General features: G+C 44.0%; 1 protein-coding gene across 2 annotated transcripts in view; it reads right to left on the reverse strand.

The window, feature by feature from the left end:
• The window catches only part of msps (msps cytoskeleton-associated protein 5), a 113264-nt gene extending 100057 nt beyond the window's left edge, over positions 1 to 13207 (reverse strand). Inside the window, exons 1-5 of one of the 2 annotated variants that reach the window (XM_075689613.1) lie at positions 12886 to 13207; positions 8934 to 9009; positions 6667 to 8082; positions 3933 to 4223; positions 870 to 1097 (exon numbers count right to left, since the gene is read on the reverse strand). In XM_075689613.1, coding sequence (XP_075545728.1) covers positions 870 to 1097; positions 3933 to 4223; positions 6667 to 8082; positions 8934 to 8990 — 1992 coding nt within the window. In that variant the 5' untranslated portion in view covers positions 8991 to 9009; positions 12886 to 13207. Of the gene's footprint in view, positions 1 to 869; positions 1098 to 3932; positions 4224 to 6666; positions 8083 to 8933; positions 9010 to 11691; positions 11791 to 12885 lie in introns of those variants that run through there. The other variant, XM_075689614.1, reaches the window with a different exon arrangement.
• Positions 13208 to 20477: the final 7270 nt, after the last annotated feature.

The following is a 20477-nucleotide window of genomic DNA, read 5'->3' on the forward strand; positions in this document are numbered from 1 at the left end:
GAAACACGAGGCTTCAAGAAAGAGACAGCACGAAGCATTACCGGTTACCACTTTATGCTGTCCCTTTCTTCAAGTTTCTCATTTCACTTGCGGTAACTTTCCATTTATAGCAATCCCAGTGTTATAGTGAATGCTCAATTATTACGAACTAAGATAGCACAATGGTCAAAATTCTTATGTTGTGGCTCTGAGCTTATTTAGAGCGAACGGGGCAATATGGCAGCGGAGATCATAAACGCGGACTCAACGAAGGTTACCGCACACGGCATCAAAACTGGTTTTCGCAAGGCTGAATTCCTGTGTGGGGCACCATAGTCTAGAACTATCAAGCTCGGAAGCATTGACGACTGGCCTGCAGATTGATGGCAGTGCATTGTTGAAGTGCAGCCAAGTGCTAATGATATCTGTTTGGTTGACCGAGTCAATGAGGGCAACAAAGCTGATGTCGCAGAGTCATGTACCGATGACAGCATTGCTAGCAAGGTGCAGGGCTTTTGTCAGCAATAAATTGGACGAAGGAATTGAGGAGATTGCAGAACAAACACTACCACCCGTAAGCGCTTCAAGTACAGTCAAGTACGTCACGTCACTAGAACAGATCGTCTGAAGCAAAGCTCTTCGAGACGAGCACATGTCCGCTTTAAACAATCTGGAAATTGGGTCACCAGAACAGAAGCAAAGCGAACTTACAGACCGCTCTGAAAGACAAGAAATGTTTTTGCCATTTTATTAGCTTATTCTTGCTTGTCCACTTATGAATGCTCAGCTATAACAACATCCTGTGTGATCATGATGCTTGATATGAGTGGGAGGGACGAACTAATATTATAAACGAAACTTTCAGACAGCCATTAAGAACAGTTGCAAACCTGGAAGTTTGTGTCTCGAAGTCCAGGTTTACGGCACAGCGTCTTTGCTATGACTTGGACAGGCAGGTTTCCTTCCATAGCCTCAATAACCTCTTTGATCTTCTCAACGGCAGCCAAGCGGTCCTTCCAGTTTGCGCTCCCCAAAGCCGTTAGGCTTTCCTCAGGAAACAAGGCTGCAGCTCGGCCTTGGACCTCTTCGTCTGCCAGAGCCATTTCAGAGAACACAGGCTGCAAAGACGGGGAAAAAAAAATAAAAATAAAGCTAGGAAATTCAACAAGGCTCCCCGTCATATGAAAGCCTGTAGATTGCAACAAATCTAATCAAAGAAAGACAATACTATTTGACTGACTTGCAATATGACCTGCAAGATCATGTTTGATGTTAAAGAAATACTCTGCATCAGTTCTTTTTAAATGATTATGCAAATCAAGACTATGAACTGCTCCAACAGCAAAAATATGAAAGCTGATGCTAACTAATGCTGCAATCAGAGGGGAAAAAAAAAAGGGAAGAAGAAGGCATTCACAAAGCTCATTCCCTCCTCTCCACAACTTTTTCTCTGTAAAGAATTGGAAGTTAATTCCAGAGTAAGGAGCATTAAAACTGAAACGCAGCAAGATCGACAACGGCATAAAATGCCCCCATTCACCATTGTTTCATTCATTTAAAGGGGTCCTGAACCACCTCCTAGCTAGGTGAAAAAAACAAAACACATTTCACAGATAGCACACACTGCTGTAAACATCTCAGCCAAATTTTGCACTTGGGCCCGGCGCATGACGCTCACAAGCAGACCACAAAGTCACCTTTCTTCAAATGCACTTTTCAACAGAAAACTTCTCACCCGTTTCGGGGCGGCCATGTTTCATCATATAGCAGATTCTCAGCCATGGCTGCTATTGGCCAATAGCTGACATCAATCAAGAAGCGCAAGTCAACTATCATCTGCTCATGCTCAGCTACATAGGAAGGAAACTTTGGGCAAACTGCTTATCTGGGTGTCATAGCCATCTATCCACTTTAGGTTGTTTTTATTAGTCTGGAACACTCAACTATTCTAACTATGCGAAACGTAAGCCCAGACCGTACGCACATTATGCTTGTCTCGCCTCACGATGGATAGCAGTTAGCATCTGCAAGGGACATGCGCATTTGCATGGTCACTCCCATTGTTCCTTGGCTAGACGTCCTTTGTATTGAGCTTCTTATAAGTGCACAATCAGGATTTGCCTGCTACCAGTGTAGGACAGAGCCGGTCTGCACCATGTAGCCCGGCCAGGCTGGAGCACACGAGCACATTCTCCAGCCCTGCTGCACACTTAGTTGTGTGTAGACCCACGGAGCTGTGTAGCATGAATACCGTGGCTACCACAGAGTGTAGCAAAGAGCCCACTCGCCGCAACACAGCAGGCAGGGTATCCACTTCTGCCACCGGTGCTCCTCCGCTTCACAGACCGGAAGACAGTAGAGGGCAAATGGGAAAGGTAAATACCGCCCTCGAAGTGTCTACTCAGACTAGGTCTTGTCGAAAAAGTATTTTGGCGATATAGTCGTGGGAGGTAGCATACTAGTTCAAAGGCATTCTTGAAGCCTCAAAAAAAAAAAAAAAAAAAAAAAAAGGATAAAAGAAAGTGGTTCAGGGCTCCTTTAATCTTTTAGCAAGCTGTTTTTACACAACACGAGCTGAAGTCAGTGCTTTGTACCTGAACCATGTGAATAATAGCCCTCTATATCACATTTTTATCATTTCCAGCCTGCAGCCATTAAATAAAGAAAGCGAAGCTCGTATTATTCCACACTTGTGCAAAATCGAGTAAGCCCAGTGCCTGCAACATTAATTCAGAGCCTGCCTGCCAAGGATAAAACAGATCAAATAGAGGTACCACCAAACATTTCTTGTCAATGCGCTGCCTTCCTTGACAGTGTGTCTTAAAATTACAGAAAACAAAGCAAAAGAAGAACGATTGATTGGGTTTGACATTGCAGCACAAGCCACAACAGATGCCCTAGTGAAGGGCTCCGAAGTTATTTTGACGACCTGCTTTCTTCAATGTGCATCCAAAGTGCAGCGCATAAGCATGTTTGCCCTCTGCCTCCTATTGAATACATGCCAGCCTATGAACTTTACAATTCGTAAAATCTCGCGGAAACCGGAAGGGGCAAAAGGAGGGAGATAGCAGGCTTCATTCCTTTTTAAAAGCTTTCCATCACGCATGACTTTTCAGGGACACATACACACTAGAGTAACGAGGATGTAGCTCTAGACGCAGTCCACCGAGCAGCAGAAAACTTGGAAGAGAAAATACTGACAAGCAACAAACTGTTTCTAAATAACAGGGACAATTTTGGCAACGTAGCTGTTGCCAATTTCACCTGCTTCAAGAACTTGTTTGTATAAGCTTGTTCGAAGCAAGTTTGCAGCCTTCACCATCAAAAGACTTGCAATGGAAGGTACAAAGACCGATTTTTGATACATTTTCACGAACAGAATATTCGTGAAACTTGCTCCAACGTTTGTAGAATTGTAAAACAGGCTCAAATTCGTAAAATTCAAGAGAGATGGCAGGTATGCAATTGGAATGCAGCCACCACGGCCGAGAATTGAACCCGCAACCAAGTTTGAGCTCAACGGCAGAATATCATTGTCACCAAACCACAACAGTACGTAAAGTGAAATAATAAAGCACGGACCTTAAATTGAACTCTGGGTGTTGACGTGCCGAAACCATAGAATAATGAGGCACGTTGTAGGAGAGTACCTTAGATAATTTTACCTACCTGGGTTTTCCCCCCTCCCTTTTCTTTTCTTACTTCTCGGAGGACTTGTCACAAGGCATAGGAGAAAAAAAAGCAAAATGAAAGGATCCAGCTCTGCATCCTGTAGAAACTGCAGTAATGTCCCTGCAAGATTATTGCCTATCATCCAATGGTTGCGACTTAAAATTTGTTTTCCCCATTTAGCCCTCCTTGGAATGCAGCCGAGGCAGCCAGGATAGATCTCAACTTTCAGCTCAGCAGCTTAAAGCCATAGCCACTGAGCTACCATGGCAAGTGGCACAAACCTTGGAAGAAGCACTGCTGCCCAACTGTGCTTTCGCAGGTCCAGACGCTTTGGCCCTTTGCATGGCTCTTGCAGGTGCAGACGTCGGTGCAGTGGAAGAAGCAGCACCTGGCCTCACAACACGGGCACCACCACGAGGCTTGGCCACGGCAGTTGTGGCCTTCCTTTGCACGGGCGCTTCCGGCTTCGGCTCTACGCTACGCTTGGCTGGGGAAGCAGCTGCAGCAGGCTTGCGGGGGGCCTTTTGAGGTGGTGCAGCAACTACCTGTGCTTTCTCGCAGCACTCTTTGACCTGAAATCGATGTTCCAGCGACAGATCTCAACATCTGCAAATGAGCATGAATGAAAGCTGGCACACTGCATTAATTCAGGAACGTGATAATCATCACATTAAAAAAGTGAACACGGTAATGTTAATCTGGTAGCTGTAGGTGCTTGTGCTTGCTTCCCGCTGCGCGAGCAGCAGATAAAATTTTTCACAAGTTTCACTGTACTGTGGTGGGGGCCACACAGTTGTAGTCAGCAAACAAAACGGCTCACCATCGCTGAAACTGCATGGTGCGTTATGTTATATATTTCTTAGCACTGCCCCCCTCACTGGTTCTACAAATTGGTAGAAAGTAAAAATTAAAGTAAGCGGCAGCACACAAGGCAGGACTACAAGAAAAATCACTGGTCAAATGTGCAAGACTGGTGCTGCACTCAAGTAAAGTTTTTTTTCATAGCTAGAAAAGTACCAGCAGAGACCACGAAATCGCAGTCGCTTGGCCCAGTGAAATTATCTGTTGTGGCCATGCCATACTCAAGCTACTCATTGCCAGCTTTTAAGTCTGCGTGCATACAACAACCCAATTTCCTTCGCAGGCCCATGCAAGCATGCAGTCAACACCAGGTATGTGCCGACGCATGCAGGGCAAGGATACAGCACTGTGCGACACCGCAAGGTTTTTTCCATTCCTTAGTTGTGGGAAAGGACAGGAGGACAGACAAAGTTCCATCAGCACCAGCGACTAGCCAACGCTGTTAGCTAATGAGGGTATAAAAGAAAGGTTCAGTTCAGAGCAAGAACACCTCTCTTCCGTACCATACCAAGCTGACAGCAGAGACTGTCCCTCCTGGTCCATGAGGGTGCTGGCATTGCAGGCCATGGTTGTTAGTAGTGCATATTAGCGCAACGAGGAAATAAAGACTTTGGAGGAAGGAACAGTGTCTGCCCTGTTCCCTCCACTTCCTTATTAACCCTTTAACTGACAAGATACAGAAGACTTGGCCTAGAATTGTATATTGCTTTAATACTTCGTCATATTGCACAAAGACAGCAAATGAAATATGAAAATTTTTCTCCAAAAGCTAAGCAAGATACAATAGGTCAGAAATATTACTGGGCTCCAGTTAAAGGTAAATTTATGGTTTAAGACTGGCGTTTAGTACTTTGCTTCAACCAGGTCAGCGTGTGTTCTTGAGATGCACCTCTACTGAGTAAAAAATAAGGGCTTGCTTAAGCAAAAGAAATAATTTTCACAGAGGAGAGAATGTGATCACCACATTCCCCAAGAGAGCGATGAAGCCTATGGGTGTTGTGACCAAAACAACTGCTACTACTCCATATCGAAATTTTTGTCAATGCCACTGTTGAGCAGGTAGCGAAATAAAGGTAAATTTAAAGAGGCCCTAAAACATTTTTCTTACTAATCATATGATGGCCTCACTATTAAAAGACTGTCTGACGAATCTCATGCCACAAAAATGTTTCGAATCCTTCAACTATAAGTAGAGTTATCGCACCCGATAGCCGGCTTTCTCTCTCCTTTCGTCTCTGCAAGCACGTTAGATGCTACACAGGGAAGCCTAGAGGGTGAAGCTCTGGCCAAAAGTCGAGCGTCACTTGCGGCAGCGAAAGGGCTTGTCACACTTTTGTGTGGCAGCTGCAGTAGAACAGCACACTTCTGCCATCTCGGAGGCCATGCACAGCAAACACAGCTATACGCAGTGCAAAGGTGAATTTCTTTTTCTTTTTTTTTTTTGTTCATGAGATTGCAGACACAGGTATTTTTTATTTAGTTAACTCAAAATTAGCAATTGCATATTACTGAGAATGCTCTTGCAATCTCAAAATCAGGCAATAGCGTTTGTGGGTCCAGCTGCTTTCGATGACACTGCAGAAGCTAGCGCAAGAGGTTTTTCAATGTGTTTGACAAGAGATTGTACTTTCTCTGCTGCATACAGTACAGTAATATTTGGCTTATGTTCACAGCAACCACTACAATAGATCAGCAACGTTTTCTTACCATGTTCAAAAGGTGTTTCAGGGCCCCTTTAAGGCCCACTTTAATAATTGGATTTGTCTAGTTTTCACGGATGTTCTTAACAAGTTAACAATATTGTTGAGCTGCCAATTAAAGGGTTCAGTCTGTTTCCTCATTGCGCTAATAATCATCCCTTAGTCTTTGACCAACTCGGCAAGCAACAAATTTTGATCAACTACAAGCTTGTTTGTAAGCACTGGTCCGTTGGCATGTTATGATCGATACACAGTGCAGGACCACAAGACAAAAATGGAGAGTAGGCGAGAATAGCTAGCCCGAAACAATTAGAGCAGCTCAGGCACACAGCACAGACCAGAAAACCATCCTGGGCTAACCATACACAGAATAGGCCTCATATGTGGGTATGATTGCACTCTCAATGCTTATGAATGAAACAGTGCAGCAAGGGGTATAAGAAAGAGCCATTACCTTCTCCATCTTGAGATTGTCCAGGTCACCAAGAAAAGGTGTCAACACTCGTTCCCCTACCACTTTCATCGCTGTCCCCAAAGCCATGCTTGCGCCTTCCCTCACTGCTGGGTCAGAGTCATTCAGAGTTTTGAGCAAAGACGTCACCAATGCTTTCAGCAGCTTCTTGTTTAACACAGCTGGTGTGGACTTGGAGAAGACACGTGCCAAGAACAGGGTCGTCTCTGCCTTTATCTGAGGATTCTTGTTCTCCAGAGCTCCTGTGACATCCTCCAAGATTGCTTCCAAATTTGTGGCCTGGAATGCATTGTCCAGTGCTTCTCTCAGAGCAGTCACCACATTCTGTTTCTTCTCCTTGAACTTTTCTATGTATGTTGAGATGCACGAATTTGCATATGGGTGAAACTTTTGCCTCAGACCAGCTGCCAGCCCTGCCAAGCACTTGGCCGCAAGTGCCACCACGATGACGTTGCTGTCCTTGGCCACTATCCTCTTCAACGCCTTGACGAGATCACCGTAGTCGCCAGGTTCAAGCTTAGGATTGCTGGTGAGCTCGAGAAGTTTTTCAAGTGCCTCTTTTCTCTCTTGCCACTTCTTGGCCTCGCACTGTTCGTAAAAGTCCTTGGGAAGCTTGGAGAGGATGTCAACGGCTTCCAACAGGTCGTATCCATCAACCGTAGCTCCCCCGTCAACACCACACTCATCGCCCTCTTCAACACCATCCACACCATCAGTACCAGCCTCAGCTGCCTGAGCTCTTCGTGCCTGCTCCGACCGGATGTAACGCTCGGGCAATGCAGTGCCCTTCTCCACCTTGGCAAACTCAGCCTCGAGTTCGGACACCTGAACGGGCTTCAGCGACTGCAGCAGTGGCTTCAGGGCATCTCCAATCCATCGGTAGAGTTCGACTGTCAGCAGCTTGCTCTCGTCACGCACTGTTTTATCCCTGTCCTCCAGAAGTTTTGGAAGTGCCTTGAAGAGCGGCTTCACTGCTATAACGCGGGCACCGAAGAGACGCAAGCACTCTCGCAACGTTGCCACGCATCCCGACACTATCTTTGGATTCTTGTTGTCCAGTGCCTTAACCAGTTCCTCTACAACTACCTCCTGCTTTTCGATTTCGACGTACATGTAGATTATCTCCTGTGCCAGTTCTCGCGTCTTCTGCTTCGGAGCGGCAATGCATTTGGCGACGAGCCCGGCGAGGACATCGCCGCAGATGCGATTGGCCAGTTGGGCATTTTCAACGAACGACAGGACAGCTGCCAGGCCCTTTTCCTGGGATACTGCATTGCTGTCTGTGACGAAGTTCTTGATGAGAGGCAGAAACTTCTGAAACTCTGGGCCCTTGGGGTCTGTGATAGATCCAAAAAGTTTGGTGGCATCTTCATACCCACTAAGGCGAGCTTTCCATAACTGAAAGGGACAAGGGGAAACAGCCGTGAGTGCTGAAGCAAAGCAAACAGCGTCAAATAGATGCCAGGAAATCTCTGAAGGGCTTGGGAGTTTTACAATAAGTTGTACAAGGTGTTGTGGTATGCCGACAACTTACTTCACTTTTAGGAAGTCATGGGAAACAGTTGTTCTATATGAAGCAAAATAAAACTGACATTCTGATGTGGCAACACCAGTACGTACAGCACTGCACATTCTCAGCAGTAATGGAAACAGAGAGGGAAAAAAAAAGGAAAAAAGGGAAAGGAAATAAAAGAAAACATTCCAAGTTTAAAAACAGGAAGAACTGGCGAAAAAAAAAAAAAAACTAATTATCCAAGAAAATGATGCAAGGTTTGTGGAAAGCAAACTACATCACACAAGCATGTATCAACTATGTTCTGCCCTTTTCAGTGTATTTCAGGGTTCATAATTTTGTTGTTGGTTGAAATTTATAAATGTTTCAGGTAAAATTTTGTGAAATTTAAGCACTATTGAAAGAACTCACCTTAATATCCTCAAAGTACTTGATGCTTATTAGAGTTAAAAATAACTATTTGCACACTCCTATTTCAGTGCAATACCCAAATCCTCAGTAAACAGATCTGCTGATTATGTTATCAATTAAGAGCTCGCATCTTCATCAAGGTTGAAGGCGGTACCATGACAGCCAGAACCACTTCAACCAAATGGATTACAAGATTTGTACTACCCGAAAGAAAAATTAATGTGACAGAGGGCATTCACAAGGGATTGCTTTCGCAGTTCAAGCAACATAGTAGGAAGAATAGCTGAAACATGGCAGCAACTGCAGCAAGCAATAACAGCATTACCTTATGCTGACAACGGTCTTCCACAGGCAACTTCAAGTACTCAGTGTCATCAGCCATGTTTTTGGTTTAGAACTGTCTGTAACAAAAATAAAACAGCTTGTAAAAAATCAAAATACCATCACAGTTTCTTAGAAACACATACTACAGTCGTAAGCAACACAGCACGGGCTTAGAAGCATATTTTGTTTTGTTTGCAAGCAGCCTAAAATTGATACTTCCAGAAGGCCGCAATAAATTTTTAGCTACAAGATTAGGGTGCCCAAAAATTGGGCCTCTTCTTCAATAGCAATCAGCATGAACTGTCCTTAATCTGTGTCTTTACTCTGTACTTCAATAAAGAAATACTATCAGACTACATGCTAAATGCACCAATGCAATGTACTAAAGTGTTTCATTCATTCAAAGCACTCTAGGTCAACAAAAATCTTTACTAGGTTCCCCTGACCACTGTTCATAGAAGGCAAGCGGGAACGTATACATATGCAAATGAGTGGATTGCCCCCACAAGCAGAAAATTGCAGAAGACAGGTACCAGAAAATTTAAATTTCCTTGCATATTGAAGATGCAGCCTGGATGTGGAAAAGTGCTTCACTGCTGCCATGTGCAAAAACAATGGCTGCATTTTTTGAAACTCCATTATGCATTCTTTAGCCATAAGAAAATTCAGCTGTGAATCATATACGTATCAGAAATGTGCCAATGACTTTCTAACAAGCATGTGGTACATAACAGTAGGACAGCATGGTTACCTCTATCAGGCCTTGTATATATCCTGATACCCGAAGACTGCTCATGGTCAAGTCTACACATTGCTGACCCATATATTACGAATGTAAAACAGAATTTAAACGGTTGGGTACAATGCGCCTACCAGCGATCAATATAATTTTTTCCAAAGATCGTTTAGTATTTTTGAAGGCCTGTTTTGACATGACTTGAGTCTGAATTAGCTTCTTTTAATATAATTTTATTAGTTAGGCTCTATCTATAGAGAAGTGGTCTTTGCCGTAACAAACTTGCAGCAATCCAGTGCCACCAAGGCTAAAACATTCTAACAAAATCAATCTGCGTGTATCAGTTTCATGGCGGACCAGACAGAAATGTGTAAATTTCTCATTCCTGCAAGGCCTAAAATAAAAGATCTTTCACTAGTATTCATTTTCTTTCATTTCACCTTCTACGTGAATTGTGTTAAACTCTGGTTTTAAGTGCCAAAACCAAGATACGATTATGAGGCAAACCCTAGTGGCGACTCTATGTTAATTGTGACCATTCTGGGGTTCTTTAACGTGCACCCAATACACAGGTGTTGACCAGTCATTTCCCAACGGGGAAAAAGAAAAGAAAGCCGAGCTTGAGAACAGTTAACCAGTCTAGAATGATTTGATATTTGTCCTTAGCCTCTGTTTAAGTTGTGCAACAAAGTTCCTGAAACATGTCATCTTTCACGTTTTTTCATTGTCTTCAAATAGAGACAAAGCACACTACACTGCCTTTAGAAGTACATAACTAGTATACTGCTGCATGCAATCCTCACCAGCACAATCAGCAAGGACTAGTAAATGTTACAGCATCAACCAGTGCTGCCACGACCACGACGAGCAAAGGATACAAAGCTATTACAAAATTTTGCAGTAATAATGAAGTGAGCAATTCAGAGTGCATGCTATTGCACTTAGCAAGGTCACACGGGAATATGGCATTAGGTTAGAAAATGGCAGCATCATTGAAACAATTAGACACCTTGCTGTGAAGTTATAAGATGCACTTTTACAATTGCGGAATGTGTAAAGTTGCCTATACCAATAAAGCTATCTATTGAGCCTGTACATCACACACACACACATCACACACAAAGATAATCGGGTTTAATTTTTACGATTTAATTCTCGAGTTAACCAAAACAGTTGTTTAGTCTGACTCTACAGCAACTTTCTTTTTGTCATGAAAATTTCCTTTCAGGCAAGGCGATCAAGTGTTGGCTAATGGAGAGCATGCTGTTTCAGAGATTTAACAAATATCACCAACGTGGTTCATACAAACATATGCCCTACGTAATACAGTTACGAGCGCTCTCCTTTTATTGTTACACGGCCGCAGAGGGAAGCCTCTAAATGAGTGAATTAAAGGTGACAGCAGAAACGTAGTACAGATCATGCAACTTAAGGCAACACGCGACGGGAAAACAGTTCTCCACTTCCACCAGCAAGACCTCACAAACTAGTTCGACGCCCACAAAAAGACAGCGCAACACGCTTTGCGAGGCCATCGATTTTTCGGCGTAAAACGAGCAGACGGTGCCGCTCGAACAACGCTGTCCGTGGCCTATTTAACAAGAAAGGAAAGGGTTGCCACATCCGCATCTCGACAAGAAAATTCCAAGGAAATTGTTCCCTTCCGACATTCCTTGTTTGCGCCAAAGCGATCGTAGTTATGGACACACACACACACACACACACACACACACACACACACACACACACACACAAAAGAGAAGTTACTGCTCCGAGGTTGTAATAATGGAAAACAGTGACAACGGTGACGAACGGAATTATTTCGTTCCATTGAACGACCGCAAATTGACTGTTTACTTTTAAACGGTCATTCAGGAAGAGCAGCGACAGATATCCTCTCTCCGCGTGACCCCACGCAACGGATAAAACGGTGACACCTCGGATGAAACGAGCGTTAATACAGAAGCAATCAGCGTACGATGTAGCGACGGTCATCAAGGTCAACATACGCGCGGTCGCTTACCGGACCCATCAAATGAAAAGATGGGGAACAACGCCTTGATCTGGGCTAGTTCGCCCGTCCTGCTGACAGCATTCGAACAGCGCAAGGGACGCATACAAAAAGGAGAAACAAGTGTCTTTGGTATACCTCTTCGTCTTCGCAAAGCGATCGTAGTTATGGACACGCACACAAAAAAAAAAAAAAAAAAAAAGAGAGAGAGAGAGAGAAGTTACTGCTCCGAGGTTGTAATAATGGCAAACAGTGACAACGGTGACGAACGGAATTATTTCGTTCCATTTAACGACCGCAGATTGACTGTTTACTTTTAAACGGTCATTCAGGAAGAGCAGCGACAGGTATCCTCTCTCCGCGTGACCCCACGCAACGGATAAAACGGTGACGCCTCGGATGAAACGAGCGTTAACACAGAAGCAATCAGCGTGCGATGTAGCGACGGTCATCAAGGTCAACATACGCGCGGTCGCTTACCGGACCCATCAAATGAAAAGATGGGGAGCAATGCCTTGATCTGGGCTAGTTCGCTCGTCCTGCTGACAGCATTCTAACAGCGCAAGGAACGCATACAAAAAGGAGAAAGAAGTGTCGATGGTATACCTCTTCGTCTTCGCCCTAAACGCTGTTAGAACGGTGTCAGAAAAGATTTGCTACTGTGTCAGCGAAAAGAAGCAGAAAAAAAAGAAAAAAGTTTAAGGGAACCATGACGCAGTTATCGATCCGGGCAAAATCGGCTTTATCTAAAGGAATCATTCGCAACTGCTCACAGTGTCTTTTATGAAAGACAGCACGACGCCAAACTGAAGGCGGGGTAACGTTGATGCAATCGATGAGAGTACCGCACGTCGGGAAGCCGCCTACGAGCTGACCGCGTCCGAAAATCGCGGCGGCCATCGGCAAAGGACTGTCAAAAGAAGGAAAACAAATCCAAATAGTTGCAGCAAAGGCGCTCCAATTAACGAAGTCAAAACCGCGTACACACTTTTCACTGCATACGCTGCAACAAGCCCAGTTGCAACGAACCGAGGACGGACTGTCAAAATTCAAAATTCTGCTAACAACCTGAAAGACACCGTGCTGCATTAACAAACACGAAGGCGAGTGAAATGAAGGAGACACGTTTTCAGTCATTGTCACAAACGTAAAAATTCAGCGAAATGTTCAAACGATAATCAAACTGGCTCGCCAGACGGTACTCACTTTCGGTGACAAGTGGGCAGCAAAGTGATTCGGGGACGTAACGAAAGAAATAGCATTGACGAACGGCTCTGCCAAGGTTCACCGATGAACGAATACAGCCATATAACCAGATCACAAGCTTGGTCAAAATTAAAAATTCATGCAATCAATGCAAATTAAACTTCCTTTTGAATCACATCAGACTTGCATTATTACTGTTGGCTGCGGAACACTTATCCCTTCTTTTATCCGTTACGTGTTACGCACACACAAATTGAACCAATCACAGGTGTGGAGCCCTAAGAGGACTCGCTACGGATCATGGCGCTGCTCTGCTTAATACCCAATAAAACACTTTGTTTTGATTGTATTTTACATTGAATATGCATAAGTGACCAGTTTATATCATTAATAAGATGTTTTCGTTATGTTGTTACTAGCGCTGGCTTGGTCCTGAACTGATCTGAACGTAGGCGCGGCTCGGCCACGGCCAATTGATGCCAAGGCTATCCACCAAGGTATCCAATGGTATCCACGCTGGAGCTATGGCTGGAGCACGAAACGCGCTTGAAGGCTGTCGACTATTACTTCTCGAAGCAGTGTTGTACGTTCTGTGGTAGTTATGCTTGGTTGAGTTCGCCGTGTCCTATTTTAACGGGCTGCAGTTTATCTGCTAATGGTCTAAAGCTCGAGTTCACTCTTTTGTGTGTGCTCTATTACGGCGACGAAGACTTGCCGTGGACTATTAGCGCAGAGAATAGTTTCGTTTCTTCCACGTGTGCGTGCTGTGTGGGTGATAACGTTGATAAATTTGCGTGACACCGTTGTGTCTTTGCAGCTCACCTGTGATGTATGCTTGGTTCTATGTTGCTGAATGTATACAGAGTAAATGTCATCGCACTCACAGTAAACAGCGGAGAAAGAGTAATATTATTGCCAGAGAACCTGCGTTATGTGGCGTTCAGAACTGCAAGCAATATTCACCGTGCCTGAAAAATGTTCGACGTTTCTTGTCTGTGGCTGTTGCGCAACAGAAGCGTTTTCCAGAACACTTCCAGAAAGTGTAAACGTTTTATAATTCGTCTTTCTAAAGTCAGGTTTGCCGCAGTACAATCGTGTTACGCGGTGAAGCCTACGCAATGTATTACCATTTTTTTCTTTCTCTATGGTATTACGGTGAAGCTTAGTAAAAGTGGTAAGTGGCCACTGTCATGGCTAGAAGCGCGCACCCCAGTCTTCTGTCCAATACGCGCACCGAGACTCCCAATGATCGTACTGGCGGGCCTTCAGGACAATTTCGGACGTTGCTGTGGCGATTTGAGCCCTTGTTTCGACCACCTTGCGCGTCCCGTGTGTATAGGATATATGATTGAAAAGAAAAATGATATAATTAATAAAAATCGGGCCCCTTGGTTCCCTTCCCGTTCACACACACACACACACACACACACACACACACACACACACACACACACACACACACACACACACACACACATATATATATATATATATATATATATATATACTTTAATAAATGCGTTTCCAATTACATTTACCACGAGACCTACGTTGTCTCGATAATGATATCGACCGACTATGGTGGAGCCCTCGAGAAGCTTCGCGTCCACTGATTCTCACGCGGCTTGAAATCCGCACATTTTTTTTCCCCCTTCCACAACTCATCGGCGGACAGCAGTGAAAGTACAGCTGTGCGAGAACCGCGTGTCTTACATTGAGTATGTAGTATTGAAGGATACGTCCCTTTCATAATTTTTTCTCAAGCAGCACTGTTATGCTGTGCCGTGCATCCTCCGAGCGGCTTTTCAGCATCAGCGGCGATATCTTCAGAAAGAACATGCGGCAGGCTGTGTCTAACGTGTTTTGAAAAGCAGCTCTTTCCGACACTGAACAAAAGTTTATCGTTAATTCGGCCCTTTTCATTGTTTAAAAAAAATATTAAAGATGTTTGTTCTCTCTCTATCTCTCTCTCAACAAAATAAGGCGCTTCACTGATGCAGATTTTCGCTTTGTGCAATGTTTTGTATTTTGGAAGTAACGAAAAAATTTTTTCAGTATAAAAAGCGAAGCTTTTCTTTGCGAACCTCGCCGGGATGCGAACACGCCGAACTTTCAAGCAGGACATTTCGAAAGAAAATACCTACGACAATTCCAGAGGAAGCTCTTTGTTGTTTGGAGCCAGGACTGGAGTTTTGCAGACTAAGTCGACCGAGTCAAACACCAAGGGATAGACGAGCCATGCGGTGCGTGTGGAGAGGAGGAGGAAACGGCTGAGCATCTGGTACTTTTCTGTAAAGGGTTTCGCCCTACAGTTCAAAGCAACGGGCTTTAGGAACAGTGTAGGCAAAAAAGACTTTAGGCGGATAAAAATAACCAAACGGGGGTTGTCTGATCGGTGGCTAAAATCGAGGCAAGAGTGAAATTTTACCCTCCACTAAGTACAACGTATAATGGTAGTCACAGCTAGGTGGCGTGAGCCACCGCCCGATTTAAAGGGTTCAGCCTTATCCCCATCCGTCCACGCGCGTCAGCGGTGGCGGCGGCCGTGCGGGGGACAGGAAAAAAAAGAATTAGAAAGCTCGCCTTCGCACATCCTCGGAGGCGGCGGCGGCATTACATTAGCCTCTCTACAATGCCCCAATAAAGGCTTCCGTGTCACTTTGTGCGGACTTTCATTAAACACAATCTCGTGCTTCGACTCCTTATGCATTCCCAAAAGCTTCGCTGTAAATAGATTCCAACTCGTTTGATCCGTTGCATTTTCTTTATACTGTGTCTCAGATACTTCAAAAATTTGGCCATGTAGTATTTCTTTGGTAAATTTCTGCATAATTTTGTGTTTTCACCCATCCCATCGTCAGCCCCGTTTCGCCATAATGTACGTAAACCAACTACTAGACCAGCTCGGAACGCTTTTGCGTAGTATTCAGTATCTCATCTTAATTACTTATATTTTTGGATTTTGTACATGACTGATTCGCGGCTCTGTTCTCTACGGGTAAAAGCTGTATAAGTACATGGTTTGTTTGTCTCTAATGAATAAATCTTTTTTTTTTTCATGCAGAATTAAACAAGAATATTTTCACAAAAAGAAATCGGTCAAACAGCAAAATGTTTCAAGTGCGAACAAAGCTACTGTAAAGGATCTTTCCAGCCTGCTCAGCCTATAGGACATATCCTGCGATGACCACTTCGGCGACCATCGCGTGACGTAGTACTCAACCAGCCAATCAGCGCGCGCCTCACGGCCGAGGCGATGCTATCACCGAGAGTGACCGTTTCAGGATACGCCCTTTGATGTAGGGAATGCAGTGTGGAAGCATTCGGTGTAGGCGCATGTTTTTTGTTCTATTTGTTGGAGTCTTGCACCCGCATAATGTTACCAACGAAATCTCCTTCATTTGTGCTCGAACCTCAAATGCATTCTCTTAATTCTTGCGTAGTCACAACGTTGTGTGGCGTTGTGGCCTTCGCATCCGGCGCGGTTGCTTAGCGGCTAGGCATGGCGTTGCGCTGCTGAACTCGAGGTCTTCAGTGGAGGCGCTCAAGGCTCGAGCGCCTCTACTGTTTAAATACTTGTTATGGCAATCGAAATAAAAAGCGAGAACGCTGAATTCTCGTGCCATGAGGGAGGCCGTAGTGGAATGTGCCAGGATTAATTTTGCCTACCTGATGTTCTTTAGCGTGCCTCTAAACCAAAGCCTCTTCGGTTTACAGCTAGGTTAGTAATGTTCGTAGGACTAGGCTCTCGGCTTACTCTAGATTGCATCCGCTGGCCAGAAACCGACCCGTCAACACATGCTAGAGCTCTGCTGCAGAACCCCTTACACTCTTAAACATATGTACACCCTTTGGGGTGTGTATTTGCCACACAACAATAATCGTCATCTGTCTTGCTTGCGTTTCATTTCTTGAAAACTCTGCACTCGCTACTTTCCTGTCGAGAATGCTCTGTCACGGTGATAACGCGCATGTCGTTCGCGACTTGGAAGTACCGGGTTCGCAGCGTTAAAGAAAGGAAATGCGGGCAAGACAGATGTGTGGCAAGATGCGACCCGAAGTGTGTAATTTTGTCTATGAATGCAGAAGCTAAACCTCCGCGGCGGGCTGTTTTAACGCGACAGCGTTAAGGGCCTCGGGTGGCAATAAAATCGGACGTCGCGAAAAATAATTCCGAAACACAACCATGCAGGCCATCCGAGTGGCGCAGAGGCGTTACTGAACTAATTGAATTCCTCAAAGTAGTATACGCCAGAATAATTGTAAAATACAATGTAAACACAATCTACAGACAGGATAGCGTCGCACTGTAATTTGAGTATACGAGAAAACATATTTCTGGCACGCGGAAACTCAAACACAAACTCCTTTTCCAGCATTTCTACCAGTCGTAGAGCGGTCATGGCCTCCAAGATTTGCGTGCCAATCTCGGAGGCCATCGAGCTGCGCGCCCATTTTCTTGCAACACCTACAGATGACGCTTGTCTCCACCGCATCTCGAATAGGTAGGTGTCTGCTTTGCTCAAATAGGTAGGCTGTAGAGCGTCATGCTGGCTTGGGCGTGGTTGCCACGTCCACCCGATACTACGGTGCTCTAGAATACCGATACAAAGGTTTGGCCACATAATCATCATCATCATCACCACCATCGCGTGCCGTTTCTACCAGAAAGCTCGCCTTCGTGCATAGCGTTCAGCGCCAGCGTTTCCCGGTAAACATTACGGTTACATAAGCTGCAGTTGCCGGGAAGCGTGAGAAGCACTCATGGATCTTTGAATGCTATCGCGTTTCACTCTTAAAGGTGAAGCTTAAGAGGAAGCTTTAGCTCGGGCCCAACTCCGACGCGGCCTATTCAAATACATGTAAAACGCAAAAACGTTTTTATGAGGTAACCCCTGGAGCGAATTTAATGAAATTTGTTGCATTTGAAAGAGAAAGTTAAATTCTAGTGACTGTTGGAAGCGGAATTTCGATTTAGGGCTTGAATTTTCATAAAAACGTTTTCAAATATTTGACCGTATGAAAAAAATAGAAGCACGAAGTTTACAAATTCATAGCTCTGCATCAAGAACTGATATCGCGATTCTGTGAACGGCATCCATTAGATCATTCAAAGCGGACAAATTCGGTACGTCATTTTACATCTTACGTGAATTTGTTACGTTGGTTACAAGGGTTCTGCAAAAGTTGTATTTCCCTATTACTAAGTTATTTTTACATTCATGTGTAACATATCAATTTTGTCCGCTTTAGATGTACTATTAGAAGCGTTTCACAGAATTGTATTATCGTTTTTCGTTGTTGAGTTACAGAGTTGTAAACTTGAATGACTGGTTTTTTGAAAATTTTCGGTTTTTGCCAACATATAATAAAATATCGACAACCTAAATCAAAAATTCGAAACAAACAGTCACTATATTTTAAGTTTTTATTTTACATGCAACAAACCTCGTCAAATTTGGTGCAGTGGTTGCCGAGAAAAACGAATTCTCCTTTTACATGTATTTAGATAAAAGTACCCGAGCTAAAGCTTCCTCTTAAGCCTCCTCCCAATTTTTTGCTAGGTCACCTGATTGCGTAGGTGAACGCACGCGCTGCTAGGCCCTTACTAATTTGACGCCGCAAGAATCGCTGCGCTTGCAGCGTCGCCTTTTCAAAGAGCAGCTCAACAGAGAAAAGCCAGGATGCGGGTGCGAAGCGGTCGTAGGATGTTGTTGTCCTGAGCGGTTGTGGAACATACCCACATCAGGGTTTTGGCCATGAATCGGGTGGTTAAATTAGGTGAATAAAAACCAAGAGAATTAACAATTTAAACGTTGAAACTTAGAAAGCAAATTTTTTAAAGGTGATAGAAACAGTCGAAGAAAATCATGAATTAAAAGAACTAAATAAATAAATAAGAATAAATACTATGGTGGGAGGGGAAGGCGATCAGTCTAGCGTGGTAATCGATTAGATTCAGTCAGGTAATTTTGGAATGCCAAGCAAGCATTTCTTTGGCTCAACCCAATAATAGAGGCTCCAAAAGATAGGATCCCAGGCACACATAAATGTAGGCCAATAATGCAAAGCAGGATTTCCGGCTATCATTTTCTTATTACAGAAAAACGCCTACAATACAATAAATGTTCTATTGTCTCCGCTTCGCCACATATTGAGCATAATGGTCAGGGAATCAGACCAGACCTGTGCAGATAGAAGTTTAACGTAGGTATATGGCAGCGCAGCCTCGAGATGGACACATCAATTTTTCGTGTTTGTCCGTAGTCCACAAAGTTGGTTATTGCGGAACATGACACTGCCTGCGTAACGACACACCTGTGAAATCTAGCAGCAGTGACGTTGAAATTGGCGGCTATGCCACTGCTGTAGTTATATGCGTCAGAAGAACTTCAGTTTGGCCTAGTTGGTGTTTACTGGATATCATATTGACCGCCAACAAAGACGGGGACAGCGGAAGAGAACACAAAAACGGCACGAGTTGAAAGTTACTGCCCGTGTCGTTCTTGCGTTCTCTTCCGCTGTCCTCGTCTTTATTTGCGGCCAATGTGATACGCTGTAGTTAGCTTTGTCTGAAAGACCATATCCGCTATATTACAGCCTGTAATTAGGATATGCGCTTTCCACAGCACCTGAGCGTATGTGGCAGCCGCCTGTAAAGCTGACTTCTCTGTAGTTAGGATGTCTACGAGAGAAAGCCCGCTTTTGAAGTTCTATTGGTTTACGGGTTGTGGGGAGTCGTTATTACAATGGAATAGAGGTGGGCGAATATCAACCTTCTAGAATACAAATCGAGTATGAATAATAATACGAATAGCAAATGGTCAAAAGCAGAAGCTTATATTTACAGCAGAAATATTTATTTCGGTGCAATAAAGTACCACATCTGTACTGAATACTGCGAAGATGACAGCTAGCTATCGGAGAATGCGACCATTTTCAACACAACAGCACTAACTTTCATTAAAGAAAACTGGACGAATAGGCTCTCAACAACTGTATAGCCTGGTCGCAAACATGTATTTCAAGAAAGAATGGCTGCTGCATCACTAGAGTTCCAAAAACGACAAATAAATGGATGCCGAAAAAAAGCTGAGAACTTGTGAAAAAAGAAAAACAAAACCTGCTTAAAAAAATTGCCATAGACATGCAAAAGGCCCCGTTTCCCATCACAGTATTTAGCGTAAAAGACAAAACTGCTACATGAATAAACTACCAGACACACTAAATGACGGATTACAAGCAAAAATCTCACGCTTATTAGGCTTCTGCTGCGAAACCGGATACAGGCTTGGATTACCCTTCTTTTTCTGCATTGGCTCGAAAACTTTTCTATTTCTCTCATTTGTGATGATTTGCGAGCAAACTGAGGTCTGCACTCGGACTTAACATTCGGTTGTTGCGAAATATTTGTTCAGTTTGGAATATTCGAAAATACAGAATAGTTAATTCTTTTCGAATACGAATAGTTAATGTGTAGTATTGGAATCGTATTCAAAACTTCAAATATTCGCCTACCACTGCATAAGAAGTATGTACATGTTTATGCCTGCTTAGGAAGGAGAACGGTCATCCTATAGATGACATGTGTC

The sequence above is a fragment of the Dermacentor variabilis genome, chromosome 4 (assembly GCF_050947875.1).
Source record: "Dermacentor variabilis isolate Ectoservices chromosome 4, ASM5094787v1, whole genome shotgun sequence".
Taxonomy (NCBI): domain Eukaryota; kingdom Metazoa; phylum Arthropoda; class Arachnida; order Ixodida; family Ixodidae; genus Dermacentor; species Dermacentor variabilis.